Source organism: Miscanthus floridulus, chromosome 2, assembly GCF_019320115.1.
Source record: "Miscanthus floridulus cultivar M001 chromosome 2, ASM1932011v1, whole genome shotgun sequence".
Taxonomy (NCBI): domain Eukaryota; kingdom Viridiplantae; phylum Streptophyta; class Magnoliopsida; order Poales; family Poaceae; genus Miscanthus; species Miscanthus floridulus.
Window position 1 is genome coordinate 123864163 of NC_089581.1, and position 17372 is coordinate 123881534.

The window sequence follows — 17372 nt, forward strand, 5'->3', positions numbered from 1 at the left end:
TCCCAGAAAACAATCATGAATTTTCAATACATGGACCTCTCTCAAGAGCAAGAAACCCTAAGTCTAAAAGGAGAAAAAGAAAAACGGGAGAGAGGTGAGGGAGATGGGGGCTCTCTCATCCTATTTAATAGGGCTATTACACATTCCCAGTTTTGCCCCTGGATACAAATGAGTTGAACCGCTAAGCCCAAGGGTGTTGTTGTCCAACCTGGTGTAATCTTGATCCGATGGCCATCGCGCCTTCTTACCGGTAGCTTTGCCTCGGCGCGAACTCCCTGATGCCGCCACGTGTCGTCCGTCCCTCCTCGGAACCTCCGCCCGGGTTTTGAGGCCCAAACCCGTAAACCGTCCATCCGATGGTTTTGAGACCCAAACCATCAAACCGTTCGCGGGTAGCATACTCCATACGCGTCCCCTGTCATCCGACGCGTGTCACCGCCGTCCTCGACTGGCCGGCCCGCCAAGTCCTCCTGAGCCTCGCTCAACTCACGCGTCCGCCGTCTTGACCCGATCAACACCGTCACTCCATGTCTTCTTGCACTTGTCGATGTCCCAAGTGTCAGCCACCGCGGCTAGTCACCTGGCCTCTGGGTCCCTCGGTCCAAGCCTCACGTCCGTCCTTCACCGCTCCCGATACGTTGGCACAGCACGTCCTCCTTGACCTTCACCTCGCCATTGACCACCGCATACTAGCTCCACACCTGCACAACACAAGCCAACAGACATGTCGCACACATAGCTTTCGCCATGGTAGGGTTAGTCACTACTCAACCCACTTCGTGGATCACATTGACAATCACTCATTACAAAACGAATACACAAGAATACTTGTCAACCTTGTGTTCGCAATCTCCCCCTTGATGAGTGCATTGTCAACACCAATACACGAATAGCTTGAGCAAAAGAAGAAGACGAAGAAGAAGAGAAAACAAAGAACTAACCCAAATGACCAAAAGCCACAGAAAAGAACTCACCCAAACTTCTCCACCTTGTTGACACATGCACTTATCAAGCTAGAGCCCAAGGATTGCAACTCCCCCTCAAAACAAGCTATGAATGTAGAAATGCACGAATGCAGAAGCTTCAAGATTATAGCAAGTAGATTGAAAGGATGCTCTAGTTGGTGCTGTCATGTATATATAGCAACATATACAAGTGCTAGCAAATGCTCAAGGTGACCAAATGAGACGAAATATGGCATTTAAGCAAGTTTGATCAAGTTTGAGCAATTTTAAAAGAGGGTTCACCACCAAAGGAGCACATAGCAAAAAAGAGACAGGAGATCGACCTTGTGCTACACATGTATGCAAAGTGAACTACCCCAAACAAAGTTCACACATCATGTCATGAGACAAACTTGTGGTTTGATCAAATTTTGGATACCAATTGAAATTTATCGAAGTTATGCAGCTTATTACCAAAGTTTGTCAGACAAGTGTGTGCGGGAGGTTATCTGTGCCATCAAAACCTGACTTAGCGACCATGTCAAGCCTATGCCAAAGGCAATCAGAAGCTTAAGACAATGGTCTCGGTATCCATTACAGAGCTCAAGTTCACCAATAAGTGCAATTTGGAGCTGTCTCGATACTCTGACATAGGATAGTACAGACCCATCCTAATCTTTTCAATTCACTTAGTTTGTTTTTCAAGTTTTAGCACAAATTCAAGTTTCTCAAGCAAGTGTGTAACTCAAGGTATGAGCCGTAGCAACTAAGCATATATATGAAGCGAAGAAGATCTCGACACATTCTACACATGCTAGTTGCCACAAGTAGTGGTGAACACATTTCATGTTCCAACAAGTTTTAATCAAGTTCACAATTTGGAAAAACAAGCTTAGCTCATAACATGCATCAATTGATCAAAAGGAGCCTAAGCCAAAAGCACATCATGTATATCCATAACAACCCCAACAAGAGCATAGTGTCAATCTAGCTACTATAAGGATGAAGCTCAGGATGCAATATGATACATGATGATATGATATGCAAGTATGATATAAAAACAAAAACAAAGGCTAAACTACAAAGAAAAACAAAACTAGAAAACAACAACCAAAATTCCCCTCCTCTAAAAAGGGAAACAAACTCCAAGCTCCCCTCGCAAGCGAGCAAACTGGGCTTGGTCAAGAGGCTTTGTAAAGATATCTGCAAGCTGGTTTTGGGTGGTTATGTGGATGAGATCAATGTCACCTTTTTCATAGTGGTCTCGGAGAAAGTGGAAATGGACTTCGATGTGTTTGGTTTTGGAGTGAAGCACTGGATTCTTTGCAACACTAATGGCACTCGTGCTATCACAGAAAAGTGGCACTCTCCTATACTCAAGTCCAAAATCTCTCAAAGTGGCAACCATCCATAGGAGCTGTGAGCAGCAAGTGGCAGCAGCAACATATTCGGCTTCAGTGGTGGATTGGGCTACACTAGATTGTTTGCGAGAAGACCATGACACCAAAGAAGAGCCGATAAATTGACAAGTCCCGGAGGTGGACTTGCGCTCAACTCGACAACCAGCATAGTCGGCGTCTGAGTAACCACAGAGAGAAAGTGAAGAAGAAGTGGAAAACCAAAGGCCAAATTCAGGAGTGAACCGGAGATACCTAAAAATCCTCTTGATGGCCTGCCGATGTGAAGTGCGCAGAGAAGCTTGGAAACGGGCGCACAAGCACACGACGAACTGGATGTCAGGTCGTGTTGCTGTCAAGTAGAGGAGGGAGCCAATCATGCTCCTGTACTCCTTCTGGTCCACCGCCTCGCCTTCCTTGTCTTCATCCAAGGCCGTAGTCATTGACATGGGTGTTGAGAGGGGCTTCGCCTCACCCATGTCGAACTTCCTCAACAAGTCTTTCGTGTACTTGCCTTGATGGATGAAGGTTCCTTCTTGCGTCTGCTTGATCTGAAGTCCGAGGAAGAATGTGAGCTCGCCCATCATGCTCATTTCGAACTCCCTGCTCATCATTTCAGAAAACTTTGCAACAAGACCGTGAGAGGAGCCGCCGAAAATAATATCATCCACATAAATCTGTACCAAGAGCATGTCAGTGCCATGCCTAAGGAGAAAAGGCGTCTTGTCTACAGAACCCATCTCAAACCCCTTAGCTAATAGGAACGACTTTAACCTCTCATACCACGCTCTGGGGGCTTGCTTTAGGCCATAAAGGGCTTTGTGTAGCTTGTAAACATGGTTTGGGTATTTGGGGTTTTCAAATCCTAGAGGCTGCTTCACATACACCTCTTCTTCTATGTAGCCATTTAGGAAAGCACTCTTCACATCCATTTGGTAGAGTTTAAAGCCTTTGGATGCTGCAAAGGCGAGGAGGATCCTAATGGACTCAATGCGGGCCACAGGAGCAAATGTCTCCTCAAAGTCTACTCCCTCTTTTTGGCTAAACCCCTATGCTACCAGCCTAGCCTTGTTCCTCACCACAACTCCATCCTCACTTTGCTTGTTCTTGTACACCCACTTGGTTCCTATGGGATGACACTCGGGTGGTGGTGGAACTAAGACCCAAACTTGATTCCGCTCAAAGTTCTCTAACTCCTCGTGCATAGCATTGACCCAATCGGGATCAGAGAGTGCGTGTCCAGTACTTTCGGGCTCAAAGTTAGCGACAAAAACCAAATGTGCGAAATGGGAAATATGATAAGACTTGGAACGCGTTACCCTTTCGTCGATGTCACCGATCATGGTCTGAGGAGGATGGCGTCGCTAGATGTGTCGAGGTGCACCCAAAGATGAAGTCGCCTCCCCCTCATCCATAGCTGGGGCCTCCTTAGTTGATTGAGGAAGCGGCTCGCACAGACCCCATGAAGTAGAGGTGGAGGGCTCAGGGCCGTGAGCTGAAGTGGTCGAAGCTGGCTCGATCGGGGCAGCCGGTTGAGATGGCTTGGGATCATCCCAATCGGCGTCATCGGCGTCCTCAACAAAAATGATGTCACCCATCTCTTCATCACCTGCATGTTCAAAGACAGAAATAGAAAAGGGCATGGTTTCGTCGAAGGTGACTTCACAAGTCTCCATGACACGATTAGTCTCAAGATTAAGCACATGGTACGCATGTGAATGAGAAGCGTAACCGAGAAATATACCATCCAAAGATCTAGATTCAAACTTGTCAAGATTACCTTGCTTAAGAATGAAGCACCTGCAACCGAAGACTCGAAAATGACTCACCTTGGGTGGATGCCCAAACCGCAACTCGTAGGATGTCTTCTTCAAGAAAGCACGAAGGAAGATGCGGTTTGAAACATGGCAGGCAGTGTTGATGGCTTTGGCCCAGTAATGCCTAGGAGTCCTATGCTCATCGAGCATCGTCCTGGCCATTTCAACCTAAGTCCGATTTTTGCGCTCAATAACACCATTCTGCTGAGGGACATAGGGCAAAGAAAACTGATGTTCAAGACCCAAAGAAGCACAGAAGGTGTCAAACTGTGAGTTTTTGAACTCAGTGCCATTGTCACTGCGGATAGCTCGTATGGCATTCTTTGGTAACTCAGTTTGCAACCTCAAGATCAAGTCACGAGCATGAGAAAACGCTTTGTCCTTGCCCTCCATGAAAAACACCCAAGAATAGCAAGAAAAATCATCCACGATCACAAGAACGTACCACTTCCCTCCCTCTGACCGAACCCGAGCCGGACCAACAGTGTCCATATGGAGTAGCTCATCGGGTCTCGTGGTCATGACCTGAGTCACTGGAGAATGGGAAGCAGCCACCATCTTCCCATGGCGACAGGGATGGCATACCAGATCCTTCTCAAACTTAAGTTTGGGCAATCCTCGGATCATGTCAAGAGAACTCAACCTCACTAGGAGATCAAAGCTCAAGTGACCAAGTCTCCTATGCCACTTCCACAAATCAGAAAAAGATCTAGCAACCAAACAGCGAGAAGAACCGAAAGACTGAGAGAAATCAGCTCTAAAAACTTGGCCGAAAGGAACGATCTGACAAACTAGATGTCCCTGAGAATCGAGCACATGAGAAAGTCTAGTCTTAAAGCGCACTTCAAACCCATCTTGAAGAAGTTGCGAAATAGAGAGCAAATTGAAATGCAGGCTTGAAACCAAAGCAACGTCCTTCAAGATAAAAGACTCGTTGACCTGAATGGTCCCACAAGACAAAATCTTACCTTTGCTATTGTCTCCAAATGTGATGTACTCCTTGTATTGCATGGGGTCGAGGCTAGAGAACCATTGGGAACTTCCGGTCATGTGGCGCGAACAGCCGGAATCAACAAGCCACGTATTCTCTAGGCCTCCGCTCTGCATCAATAGAAAGATAGGGGGTGAGCAAATGGCACAACACTAGGGTTAACGAAATAAGGAGAATACCAGTGTTGAGTCATTTGCCCTGGAAAAGTGTTAGGAAAGACACCATACATGCCATGTCCCATTGGAGAGAAGCGATCACCACGTGGGGGAAAACGTGGTCCGCTAGGAGTGTGGGACTGAAAGCCACCGTCACGAGGTCTAGAGTCATATTGATCATGACTTGGGCCACACCGGGCACAACCACCTTGTGGTCTCGCCACTTGAGGCCTAGCACCTTGAGGCATTGCACCTCTAGGCCTAACACTGCACCTCTGAATAGGTGGTACATGTACGCCATGTGGAGAACGGTACATGTTCTGGTTGTTCAACTCGTACTCGCGCCACTCATCTCTCTTCCTCCTAAAGCAAAACTCAGCCAGATGACCATCTCTATGGCAATAGTCACAGTGGTACCTCACCTCTCTCTTGGGTGGTGGTTGACTCACTCTCTTGTGGGTGTGATTCACTCTCTGAGGCTTTTTGGCTTTAGGAAGGGGTGAACTAGAGATGTTGGGTAGAGTATCGAGTGAGTTCTAAAAGTGGTTCGGTTTGGGAACCCAAACTTGCTTGGATGGTGGAGCTTTTGGTGGTTCTTCAAACACACCATCTTTGATCATATGCTTGGTAGGCTCTGGTGGAGGGATCTTGATCAATTTGGGAGTGTTGGTGGGTTTCTCACTTGGGTTCAAACCACTATGTTCACCAACTTTGCCATAGACATGCTCACCCTTCCCACCTATAGCAAAGCCTACTCCCAATGAGTCAGTTCCCCGCCTGAACTGGCTCACCATCATGCCCAACTGGGGCTCACTGCACGACACCCAGCTCAAGATGGACCGAAGGTGTGTGTTTTCTTCCTCGGTTCCCATCTTGTCGTGCCTGTAGGACTTAAGCTCCAACACCAAAGCTTCACATCGAACACATGTAGTGGTTGTGCTATTTGAGTTGACCTTCTCAAGCTCAGCAAGTTTGGCAACCTTCTCTGCTAACTCAAATTGCAAGCCTGAGCAGGACTTGCACGCACTGAGCAACCTAGAATGAGACTTCAGCTCATCACATTCATCAAGCAAAACAACATACTTGGATTACAAGTCAGAGAGGTTAGACATATGTATAGCGCACTCATCGCACTCCTACTCCTCTGACACCACTACACCACTCTTGGCAAGCTCCAACTCCTTCAAAGCAACCTCTAACTGGTCCTTAAACTCTTTTCTCTCACGAGCAGCACGCTTAAGCAACTTATCTTGACTCATCAATGTATCATTCATAGTATCAAGCTCAAGCATAAGTGAGTCAAGTGTGGGCGGTACCTCGTTTTCGTCGTCATCGACGTCGACGTCCTTTTTGAGCTTTGCTCCACCGTCAACCGCCATAGTGCAAAACCCACCACGGTTTGCACCGACGATAAAGCAGAGACCATTGAGCTTGTCCTCACGCTTCTTCTCGGACTCATCATCGGTCGAGGGAGAAGAAGAGTGATCATCGTCGGAGTCATCGTCGAGGTCACTGAGAGAGGCGAGGAAGGCGCGTTCTTGAGCTTTGGCCCTCCTATGGTACGCCTCCTTGTCGAAGCCACCCTTGGCCTTGTGCTTGCCAAAGGTGTAGTCGCGCTTATCCTTGCGCTTGCTAGAGTCGTACTTGTTGGTGAAGGGCTTCTTCTTAGGGCAGTGCGTGACAAAGTGGTCTGGATCTCCACATCCATAGCATCCCTCCTTTGGGCCACCACTGTGTCGGCGGTTCAAACGGTTGTTGTGAAACTGAGAGAACCGACTGATGACGAGCGCCAACTCATCATCTCCAAGAGACTCTAGCTGCTCCTCTGTGACTGACATCAAGCACGACAAAGAGAAAGAAGCTTGTGAAGGGTTAGTCAATGAACTTGAACCACTACCTGAGACTTGGGTTTGGTAGTCGATCTCCGTGGACTTGAGCTTGCTAAAAAGCTCGTCGACGGTGAGGGTGTCATAGTTGGCCGACTCGATGATCGCCGACACCTTCACATCCCATACCTTTCGATCAAGGTCATAGAGAAGCTTGAGCGCCCTCTCATGATCACTATAAGGTAGGTTGGCCTTGTTCGCTTTCATTTTGTTGACGATAGTCTGAAAGCGGGAAAACATGGCATCGATGGACTCACCATCAAGCTAAGAGAAATTCTCGTACTCGTGCTTGTACGTCTTATAGAGTTTGGTCTTGACCTATGCGGTCCCCTCGTGATAGCTCTGAAGCCTCACCCAGATCTCTCGAGCTATAGTACAATCGGAGACACGCTCGAACTCAGAAAGTGAAAGACTCGAGAAAAGCACACTGCGAGCTTTACTATTTGCGTTGTGCCGATCCTTGTGATCCTGGGTGGTACGGGCCGCGACAGGGAGCACAACGTAAGTAGCATCCTCGCAAATTTCCTAGACGAGCCAATCAATCCCCTGGAGATGCACAGACATGCGGATCTTCCAATAACGATAGTTGGACCCATCGAAGTGCGGTGGTTTGCTAGAACCACGCTCCATGTCGTCTTCGTGGATCACGAACCAATTAAGGTGGAATGATCCTTAACCGGCTCTGATACCAATTGAAGGACCGTAAATGGTGACCAGAGGGGGGGGGTGAATGGGAGCCGTAAAATTTCTTTTGAAATATATGGCTGCTGTCCCAACTTCACCGTCAAACGCGCAAATAAAACACCGTGATGTCCACGACCCAAATGAGTGGGTGGATGTTCCCTAGGAACACAACGGAACACCACAAAACCGTCACAGCAAACAGAAATCGGATCGGAGTTCAAAACGTGCTAACCACAGACGAAAAGACTGATGCTAGAATTACAGTCCAAAAATTCTGGGCTACAGAAAGAGCTAGACAGAGGGAGTTATCCACACCACACCAGTGTCCTAGCAGAGCTCGGCTGGTGGTTCAACATACGCATGGTGTTGAAACATTCACCTCCTAGGTGCTGTGCACTCATGCCTACACCGTGTGGCAAATGAAAGGAACCATCCGAGTTGCCAATTAAAAATGAAATTAAATAATCCAACCACTATTGCTTGATAGTGACAACTCAAGATTAAATAATCCAACCACTATTGCTTGATAGTGACAACTCAAGATTTGGAGAAGCAAATCACGTTCAAGCAAACACTTGCAGCTGTTGTGTTCATAACTTTATGGACTAGCATCGGCTAGAACTGGGAGACGCTTGGCGCTGCAGCACTGCTGCTGGTTCTCCCATGTTTGGGCACGAGCGCAAACTGACGAATAGAAGAACAAAAGTTCGACAGCTCAACGAATCGAAAAACATGGCCGCAAAGTAGACTAGAAATCGACCAATCAAAAGGAAAGGAGCAAACTGCTGCACTTGCCGGTCATAGCACTGATGTGCTTGGAAGCCCTTTGCCCAAGCCGACACAGCGCACATAGAGAGAAATTGACGAGCGGAGCTGCGGATGAACAAAGATACGACAGGCTACTAGCAGTCAAGACCGAACGCCCAAAAATCGATGAAAGCGCAGCCAAATCAAAAGCTCTTGACCCCAAATTTCACACAGGGGATCTTCATGATGTTGGTGAGCTATCCCTAAAGAATCATGGCTCAAACCCAACACCCAACTAAATCTTCGTGAGTTTCAAATCGTGGCCCAAAACAAAAAAAGGAAAAAACTGAAGAACACGAAGAACGAAAATCACAGCTTGAAATGAGGAATTCCGGAGGACACGAGGAGGATTCGGGCCTCCATTCCCATACCAAAAATCCCAGAAAACAATCACGAATTTTCAGTACATGGACCTCTATCAAGAGCAAGAAACCCTAAGTCTAAAAGGAGAAAAAGAAAAACGGGAGAGAGGTGAGGGAGATGGGGGCTCCCTCATCCTATTTAACAGGGCTATTACACATTTCCAGTTTTGCCCCTGGATACAAATGAGTTGAACCGCTAAGCCTAAGGGTGTTGTTGTCCAACCCGGTGTAATCTTGATCCGATGGCCACCGCGCCTTCTCACCGGTAGCTTCGCCTCGGCGCGAACTCCCCGATGCCGCCACGTGTCGTCCGTCCCTCCTCGGAACCTCCGCCCGGGTTTTGAGGCCCAAACCCGTAAACCGTCCATCCGATGGTTTTGAGACCCAAACCATCAAACCGTCCGCGGGTAGCATACTCCATATGCGTCCCCCACCATCCGACGCGTGTCACCGCCGTCCTCGACCGGCCGGCCCGCCAAGTCCTCCTGAGCCTCTCTCGACTCACGCGTCCGCCGTCTTGACCCGGTCAACACCGTCACTCCATGTCTTCTTGCACTTGTCGATGTCCCACGTGTCAGCCACCGCGGCTAGTCACCCGGGCTCTGGGTCCCTCGGTCCAAGCCTTACGTCCGTCCTTCACCGCTCCCGGTACGTCGGCACGGCACGTCCTCCTTGACCTTCACCTCGCCGTCGACCACCGCATCCTAGCTCCACACCTGCACAACATAAGCCAACAGACATGTCGCACACATAGCTTTCGCCATGGTAGGGTTAGTCACCACTCAACCCACTTCGTGGATCACATTAACAATCACTCATCACAAAACGAACACACAAGGATACTTGTCAACCCTGTGTTCGCATTGTTAGTTTTCTAACACACATGTACTTGACCTTGACTATCCAAATCTCATAGGGGATTCACAGTAAACTTAAAACATTTTTGTTGGTCATTTGGTAGTCATACATATTTCTGAAGTTAATATCACCTCTTAATCTTGATTACAGAAAGGCACGAAGTAGCAACTGGATGCTGATTGTCCAGATTGGTGATATGAATATGTGGGCCATTTGTAATACAAGAATATAACAAGTGAACTTTATTGTGAGTATTGTATTATTTTTGCACCCTCTTATAGTTAGCCATTGTATAAAAATATCTGATTAGCAGTAGATACTAAGAATGAATTGCTGGATAAGAAGTTATCAAGCTTTCAGGTACATTTTAGATCCATTGGCAACCTTGATATGAGCAGGTATACACCTGCTACAATTATGCCATCAAACTTTCAACTATATTTCAAATTCATTGACAACCTTGATAAGAGCAGGTATACACCTGGAGCGTGTGCTGTGGCTTCAATTGACTACCGCTGTTGGTTCGCCCTGACCTCTGCCATGTTGTGTTGCTGCTTGTAGGGAGTGGGATCAAATAAATCAAAGCTTTTGTTTAACTTGTATATGCAGATCATCCACTTTGTTTTCAGATCATTAAGTGTCTACTATTCCGTGTAAAACATACATGCTTTCTAATGTGAATTACTTCCCCCGGTTCTGATTTAGTGATTCATGTATTTTACTATCTATAATATTATAAGGATTTTAATGGCTTAATTGCTCTTGTCGACATCATGTAGTGGTATGTTTATGCCTCTATCCAAGCTAGGGCAAGTTACTTAATGTTAATTTTGTTTCTTTCATCGGTTGATTTATTTATTTTTTAGTTTTATGATTGATTTTGATTTTATGATTTATTTTTTCTAGATGCCACCATAGCGTTAGCACCGGTAATATACTAGTATTAGTAGCTTGTGATATCGAAAACACATAAAGACTGCATTGCCAACAATAATGGTGCGGACGGTAAAGGATGGTGCCTATGGTGTATGGCCGGGGGCTTCTAGCCTCCAGACCCTGTTCTAGAGGGTCGGTGTTTTTTGCGCATTTGTCCTGTCCTTATGTTCATTTTGTTCAAATGTGGTGCCTATGTATATATATTTTTTAGAATGTTTGGGTCTTGTGTGTTGTGTCATTGTGTGCATGGCATTCTTCATTGAGTACTCTATTCTTAATAAAATGATACATAGCTCTGCTGCAGACATGCAGTATAAACTTATTGTTAGCTTGATGCATATTTCCTTTAGGCAACCATTGCTCGCTTTTAACGCAGATGAAACCTCAGGGTTGAGCTGATATAGTAACACCGTCAATAATTACCCAAATTAATAGGAAACATACATTTTGGAGCACCGAACTCTGTTTTCGACCACTGACCACTGCGTAAGTGTGGAGGCAATGGCACAATTATGGTCATCTTTAGTATGGCTCTACTACATGTAATCCAACACATGCTCTGCAAGAAAGCTCAGCTCAGATTGCCTCATTTGTGAATCTAGAGTTGAGCTGAATAGGTTCATTGAGCAGATAAATGATGCACATTTTTCTCCAAAAGCTTTTTCCAAGTCTTGTTGCATATTAGACTCGGAATCTGCGCCACAGTTTTCTTTTGCGTTTCCAGAGTAAAGAAGCAGGAACTCTGAACATTTTAATCTGAACATAAAGAAAGTGACATTATTTTATTGCGATGAAGCTGTTAGTCATAATGGAACGTGTTATGGAGTACCAACAGACCTTACATTGTCGTCCCTATTTACATCTTTTACAATAGCAGCAATTTTATTTAGCCCATCTTGGCCCTGTTCAGATTAATTACAAAATATATTTTCATAATAATTTAATTCGGAGCCATAAATTGGAATCCTATTTACTAAAAACTTAGTCAAATGTGAACAGAGACAGTTGCATTTTTTTCAGGGACAGACGTAATATATATTTCGCCCCCGTGCAAGGAACCATAATTGAGTAAACTTGAACTGAACGTCTTCTGGGGTGAAGTACTTTGCTAGGAGCCCAGGACCACGGGATCCTTGTGGTTGTGGCCCAGCACTTGAACCCCGTACTACTGGAATGAAACATACACCCAAAACCTGAGCAAAGCAGATGCAGGAGCAGGACATGGTTGTGTTGGACGGGCCACTGCGGAGAACTCGTCCCTGTCCTGCCACCCCCAACCTCCTAAGCGAAGCTCCAGTGGCAGTGCCTCATGTACTGTACTAGTGTGTGTGGTGACAACTGACAACTGACAACTGAAAAGAACTAGCCAACCAATGACAGTAGTAAAGGCAGGCGCAGGACAGACCAGAAGAACGAACGTCGGGCATTGTAGCGGTGCGCCGCGGCGGCGCAGGCCGGGCAGAGGAGGCAGCAGCCTTCGAGCACCCTGAGCGTCCGTGGCTGGGTTCCTGAGCCTGCCGGCGGCGGGCTCCATGCTCAGCACCTGCGCCACCGTCAGCACCGCGTCCCCGGCCCCGGTCGCCGCCTTGCGCAGGCTGTGCTCGAACAGCACCGGGATCACTGCAAAACCCAGTTCCGTCGGCAAGAGTGACTATTGGAGAAGATGGAAGAGGCAGAAGAGCCGGGACGACGGCGAGACGTGAACGTGACGTGGGACGACCTTGGAGGTCTCGGATGGACTGGGAGTCGCGGAAGAGGCCCGCGTCGGCGGCGGAGCGGAGGAGCGCGCGGAGGCCGTGCAGGCGCAGGAACGAGAACCCCGCGGCCGCGTCGCGGAGTCCGCACCGCAGCGACAGCGCCAGGTCGCGGTACATGCGCCGGCGCTCGGCCGCCGATGACTCACAGCAGCAGCAGCTGCTGCCGCCGCGTCCGCCTCTGCCGGCTCCACCGCTCCTGGCATCCCCCCACCCGTGTCTCGCCGCGTCACTGGTTGGCTCCAGGCTCCGCGAGGCACGGCACCAGTCTCTCTCGTTAAATTCTCGAGGCGTCTGCGACCGAGTTCACGAGTGGGAGATCCCGTGTCGCGGTCGTGGACTTGCACGCTTTGCTTTGCTTCTCCTGCGGTGGGGTCTAATCGTCCGGGGGTCAGTGGGCGCACCGCACCGTACCACCGTCGTCGTGAAGTACACACAGGCTGAAACTCTGGACACACTCCGAACACGCGGACGGCACGTGAGACCGAGGTCCTTTGAGGTGTGACACAGTACGTCCACCCGCATGGATTGCGCAAGTGTCATGAAACAAATGCATTCTCCCTCCATCGTCACAGCAATTCTTATAACCATTATTAGAGTTGTCCTAAAAACACCGTTGAACCAGCTTGCGTAGATAGCAGCGTGGGCGAGGCAGCAAGGCGTATTTACGCGCCGTTGTACTTGTACCGGAATGAACTCACGAAGGACTCCCAAACTGTAGGTGCACTCATTCGAAGCTCCGAACTAGACCAGTTTCGGTGAATGGCGTAGCACGTAGAGTGCCCTGGCCGCCTTGGGGATTATTTATATATTTACCATAATTATGATATGAGTGGTATAAAAAATACCATGTCAATGACTCATGTGTAAGTGACGGTGTAAGATGTCATCCGTAATAATGGTAAATATGTAAATGCTCCCCGCCTGGGTAGCCGCTGGATGCTAGCCCAGCAACAACAGTAGCCCGCTGGACCGGTTCAGAATTTACCGCCTGCTTTCGATTGGGTGAATCAGCCCATTCCGCGTTCAAGTTCCAGTCCCGAATGCAAATCCTTATGCTTGGGCCATCACCACCAATAGGCCCGGCGAAGTGCAACCTTCGCCGACCATCGAGAAGCCTCTCCGCGCCCGCCGCACGCCGGAGGTCGGAGGAAAGCGAGAGAGAACGGGAATCGCACGAGCAGGAACCCCGTGTGCCGGCGATGGAGAGGGACGTCGTGGTCTCCGACCCCGAGGCCGCCGGGTCCTCGTCCACCCCCGCCTCCTCGTCGTACTCCTCCTTCGCCGAGACCAGGGTCATCTGCCGCGTGTAAGGCTTGGCTCCCCCATACAGCTTCTCCTTTCCTGCTGGCGCAAAGCATCGGGGCCCCGGCGGAACTTGGTACTTGCCTGCTCGTGCTAATGCGTCCTATGTGTCGCTTGCTTGCAGGTGTCAGAAGCAGTTCGCGCAGTACACTTGCCCCCGCTGCAACGCCCGGTACTGCTCGCTCTCGTGCTACAAGGTGCGGCCGCCTCTCGTTTCGTGTGTGTGATCTCGTTGCGCGTCGTCCTGTCTTAGGGCTTGTAGAATACCGTTTGGGGATTTCACTGGTTTCATTCCCGGGCTGCCTTCTGCCGATGCCCACAAGGTGTTTGTCTAATTGCTGCACCGACTTTCGAAGCTTTTGGACAAGAAATCCTCTGATTCCTGCTCAAAATGTGCAACTATCCATAATATAAACTACAACTTCCTTATGAATCATACGAACCACACGCCAGCTGTTCACTTTGGCCTGTATATTTGGTGATCTACATGGAAGTTCATTTTGTTTCCTGTGCTGGGTTTAAACAATATGCATTTAGATTAAATGAGCAATCCAAAAAAGTTAAATTAAGTTTATATGTCAGTTTCCAATTTCCATGTTACCCCTTTAGTGAATCTGTCCTATGGTTTAATAGTTGGGGTTCTTTTGTGACCTAATCCAGCATAATTTGGATCAGCTAACATCTCAAGTGACAACAAGCTGTAAGAATTCGTCGAATCTAGAATCTAGGTAATGTGATTTTTTGTACCTATATGCTGTAGTTCATCTCTAGTTGCTGGTCTGAATGGATCAGTATGTCTGTTTGAGACTTTCAATCAGTTTTTGAAAGAAACTACTTATTTATTCACGCACGAAAAACAAGCTTCTGGCTTATACAACTGCTTGTGTGGTGTTATAACGTCTTATTCAAAACTGAGAGATTGAAGCTGTCAAGTTTGTGTGCCTTCTTTTCTATGCACAGATGCAAAGGAATATTGGTGTTTGCAATGATTGCAGATAATTTTGCACTGCATTGCATTTTTTTTTCTTGATATTGCTTCAAATAATTTTCTCAATTCTTGTTTCATAGGGTCATAGTGTTCAATGCACTGAATCCTTCATGCATGAGAATGTTATGGATGAGCTTAAGCAGATGCAACCTGAGGATGAAACAAAGAAAAAGATGCTAGATATCCTCAAGCGTCTCCACTTGGAAGAAGAGATGGAGTCAGATAGTGAAGATGGTATGTTTTGTGTGCTATGTTCCTATGCCATTGATCTATCTTACTCCTTTAATAATAGCACTAGACATAATCGCATTATTATGATCACTGTTAATGAGGACAAAACTACAGAGAGCTCCATGCGCAGTATGCTACAATCACAGTTTGGCTGTTTGGTACATTAAGTTTTCCTGTTTATAGCTAGTTATTGAGTTATGGTGGCTTGTCTGTTCTGAAATTATTTCCTTTCTGTAATCATATGTCATCTTGTAGACCTTTCTGTAATTATGGATAAATCATATTTCATCTTGTAGATTGTTGGTCGTACATATTGCTATAGTAAATTACTGAAGATTTTATTTTTTGACATGTTAACCTTTTTGTCCTGCAGAGTCAATGTTATCAGAGGAGCTTATTCAAAAAGTTATGTCTGGTACGTTATGTTTACTTTCATGCCATTCTAAATGTGACAGTGCAGTAGCTTTTCCTAGTACTATAATAGGTTCTTTAGTGTTTATGAAATTCTGTGTGCTCTTTAAACAATCTTATCTTGCTCTTAGCAATCACAATTCCTTAAGTGGACTTTAGTTGGGAAGAGCTTTCACAGTTGAATTTCCTGATTAACGCTTCGTGTGAGAATTATGTTTATTACTCCCTTTTGGTTAACCTGTCTTTCTGTGGCCTGACCACCTAGCAATTGATTAGGCTATCAAATGCTGGTGATCGGTGGCAACTCCAAGTATTTTGTTCTGATATTTCCTTCTGTCCAATTGTTTTCATGATTTAACCTGGCCCTGTGGCCTGACCTTCTCGCAATTAATTAGGTTGTCAAATGCTGGTGATGGGTGGCAACTCCAATTATTTTGTTCTGATATTTCTTTTTGTTCAATTGTTTCATGATTTTTGTTTTTAGATGAGCAATGCAGTAAATCAGCATCTATATTTGTTCATTTTACTTATTCTGGGTGCTATTTATGTCTTTATCATTTTAGACTACAAGTTCGTTAGAATCAATAAATATTGGTATGCATATTGAGTTTTTTATTGGTATCTCATCGGGCACATATTGCTCTGTTCTTTCTACCGTACAGGGGAAGAGATAAGGCTTGAAGACCTCTCTGATTATGAAATCAAACGATTTCGTCAAGCTCTGGCCTCAGGTGAGCTCAGTAAGATGATTGAACCGTGGACACCTTGGTGGAAAAAACCGTCAGCCAGATCGATTTCCCTTGCCCCGGATGGAAGTCAGCTTATCAGACAAGTAAACACAGAAGACACTGCTATATCATATCCAGATCCAAAGACTGACCAAGAGGCTAGCATCAACGAAATCCCTGAAGGGCCAGAATCTCCTCTCCCGTCACTGAAACAGTTAACAAGGACAGAGCCATCTCCTTTGCTTGCTGTCCACTTGGTTGACATCCTGTACAGTTACTGCTTCACACTTCGGCTCTACAACGGTGATTGGCACTCGGATCCTTTGGGTGCTTCCACTGTTGCCCTGTCAATGTCGAAAGTCATGGGCCAGGATGCTAAACCTGAGACTGTACCTGAAGCACTCACGGCCTGCATCGAGGAGACATGCTCGCCAGCTTACAGGCATACTGGTGGTTTCAGGTTTGCTATTGGACTCGTGGATGATATCATCACCATTCTCTCCTTGGGACAGAATGCGCTTATTTGTGCACTATGCGACTTCCATCGACTCGTTGAAGTTGGCAAGAGCATGCTGAAGGCGGAGAAAGTGGGCAAGACGGAGAGGGCACAGAGCTCCTCAAAGCTTCGTAGCGCAGCTAGGAAGCTATTCTTCATGACTTGTTGGGTCCATGAGCAGCCAAATGACGTGTGGCCATCTTTAGCTCGCATCGTCCAGGTGCAGAAAGCATCCCCGGAGGAGTTGGACACTGGGAATTGGAAGGCGGATAGAAAGTGCAAACGACAGTCCACGGTTCTTATCGAGGAGCTGTAGGCATATGGATGTACTACTGGATTGCGAGGCTCTGCACCCTTCGTCCCTGTATCTCTCAGGCTGAATCCAACTAGAGGAAACTTGTAATGCAGTTTGTTGTTTTCGTGTACACACACTAATGTTGTTGAAAATTGTATACGAGCTTGAAATCCTGTTTGAAGTGATCTTGCTTTACTTGGTCATGGTGCTTGTTAAGATGCGGGCTGATCTTTAGTCCCTGCGTTGGAGATGATGCAGTCTAGAAATTCTTATGATTGCAAGATTCTGCAAGCATTTCCCGTGAGAGTGTCTCTGTCTTGTCAATCA

General features: G+C 47.0%; 1 protein-coding gene and 2 pseudogenes across 1 annotated transcript; 1 reads left to right on the top strand and 2 right to left on the bottom strand.

Annotated features, from left to right (window-relative positions):
* Positions 1 to 664: 664 nt before the first annotated feature.
* LOC136536994 (uncharacterized) lies at positions 665 to 8275 on the bottom strand (annotated as a pseudogene).
* A 2963-nt stretch (positions 8276 to 11238) lies between these two features.
* On the bottom strand, positions 11239 to 12797 carry LOC136539557 (uncharacterized; annotated as a pseudogene).
* An 861-nt stretch (positions 12798 to 13658) lies between these two features.
* LOC136539558 (uncharacterized) lies at positions 13659 to 17218 on the top strand. Its single transcript, XM_066531525.1, has 5 exons — positions 13659 to 13900; positions 14021 to 14093; positions 14965 to 15118; positions 15489 to 15530; positions 16189 to 17218. The coding sequence occupies exons 1-5, from the start codon at positions 13794 to 13796 to the stop codon at positions 17064 to 17066; spliced, it is 1254 nt and encodes a 417-aa protein (XP_066387622.1). The 5' UTR covers positions 13659 to 13793; the 3' UTR covers positions 17067 to 17218.
* The last annotated feature ends 154 nt before the right edge of the window (positions 17219 to 17372 follow it).

Coding starts and splice junctions, on each gene's coding strand:
- LOC136539558 (XM_066531525.1), top strand. CDS start 13,794: ATGGAGAGGGACGTCGTGGTCTCCGACCCCGAGGCCGCCGGGTCCTCG. Junction 14,094..14,964: donor GCTCGCTCTCGTGCTACAAG/GTGCGGCCGCCT, acceptor CTTGTTTCATAG/GGTCATAGTGTTCAATGCAC. Junction 15,119..15,488: donor GGAGTCAGATAGTGAAGATG/GTATGTTTTGTG, acceptor TTTGTCCTGCAG/AGTCAATGTTATCAGAGGAG.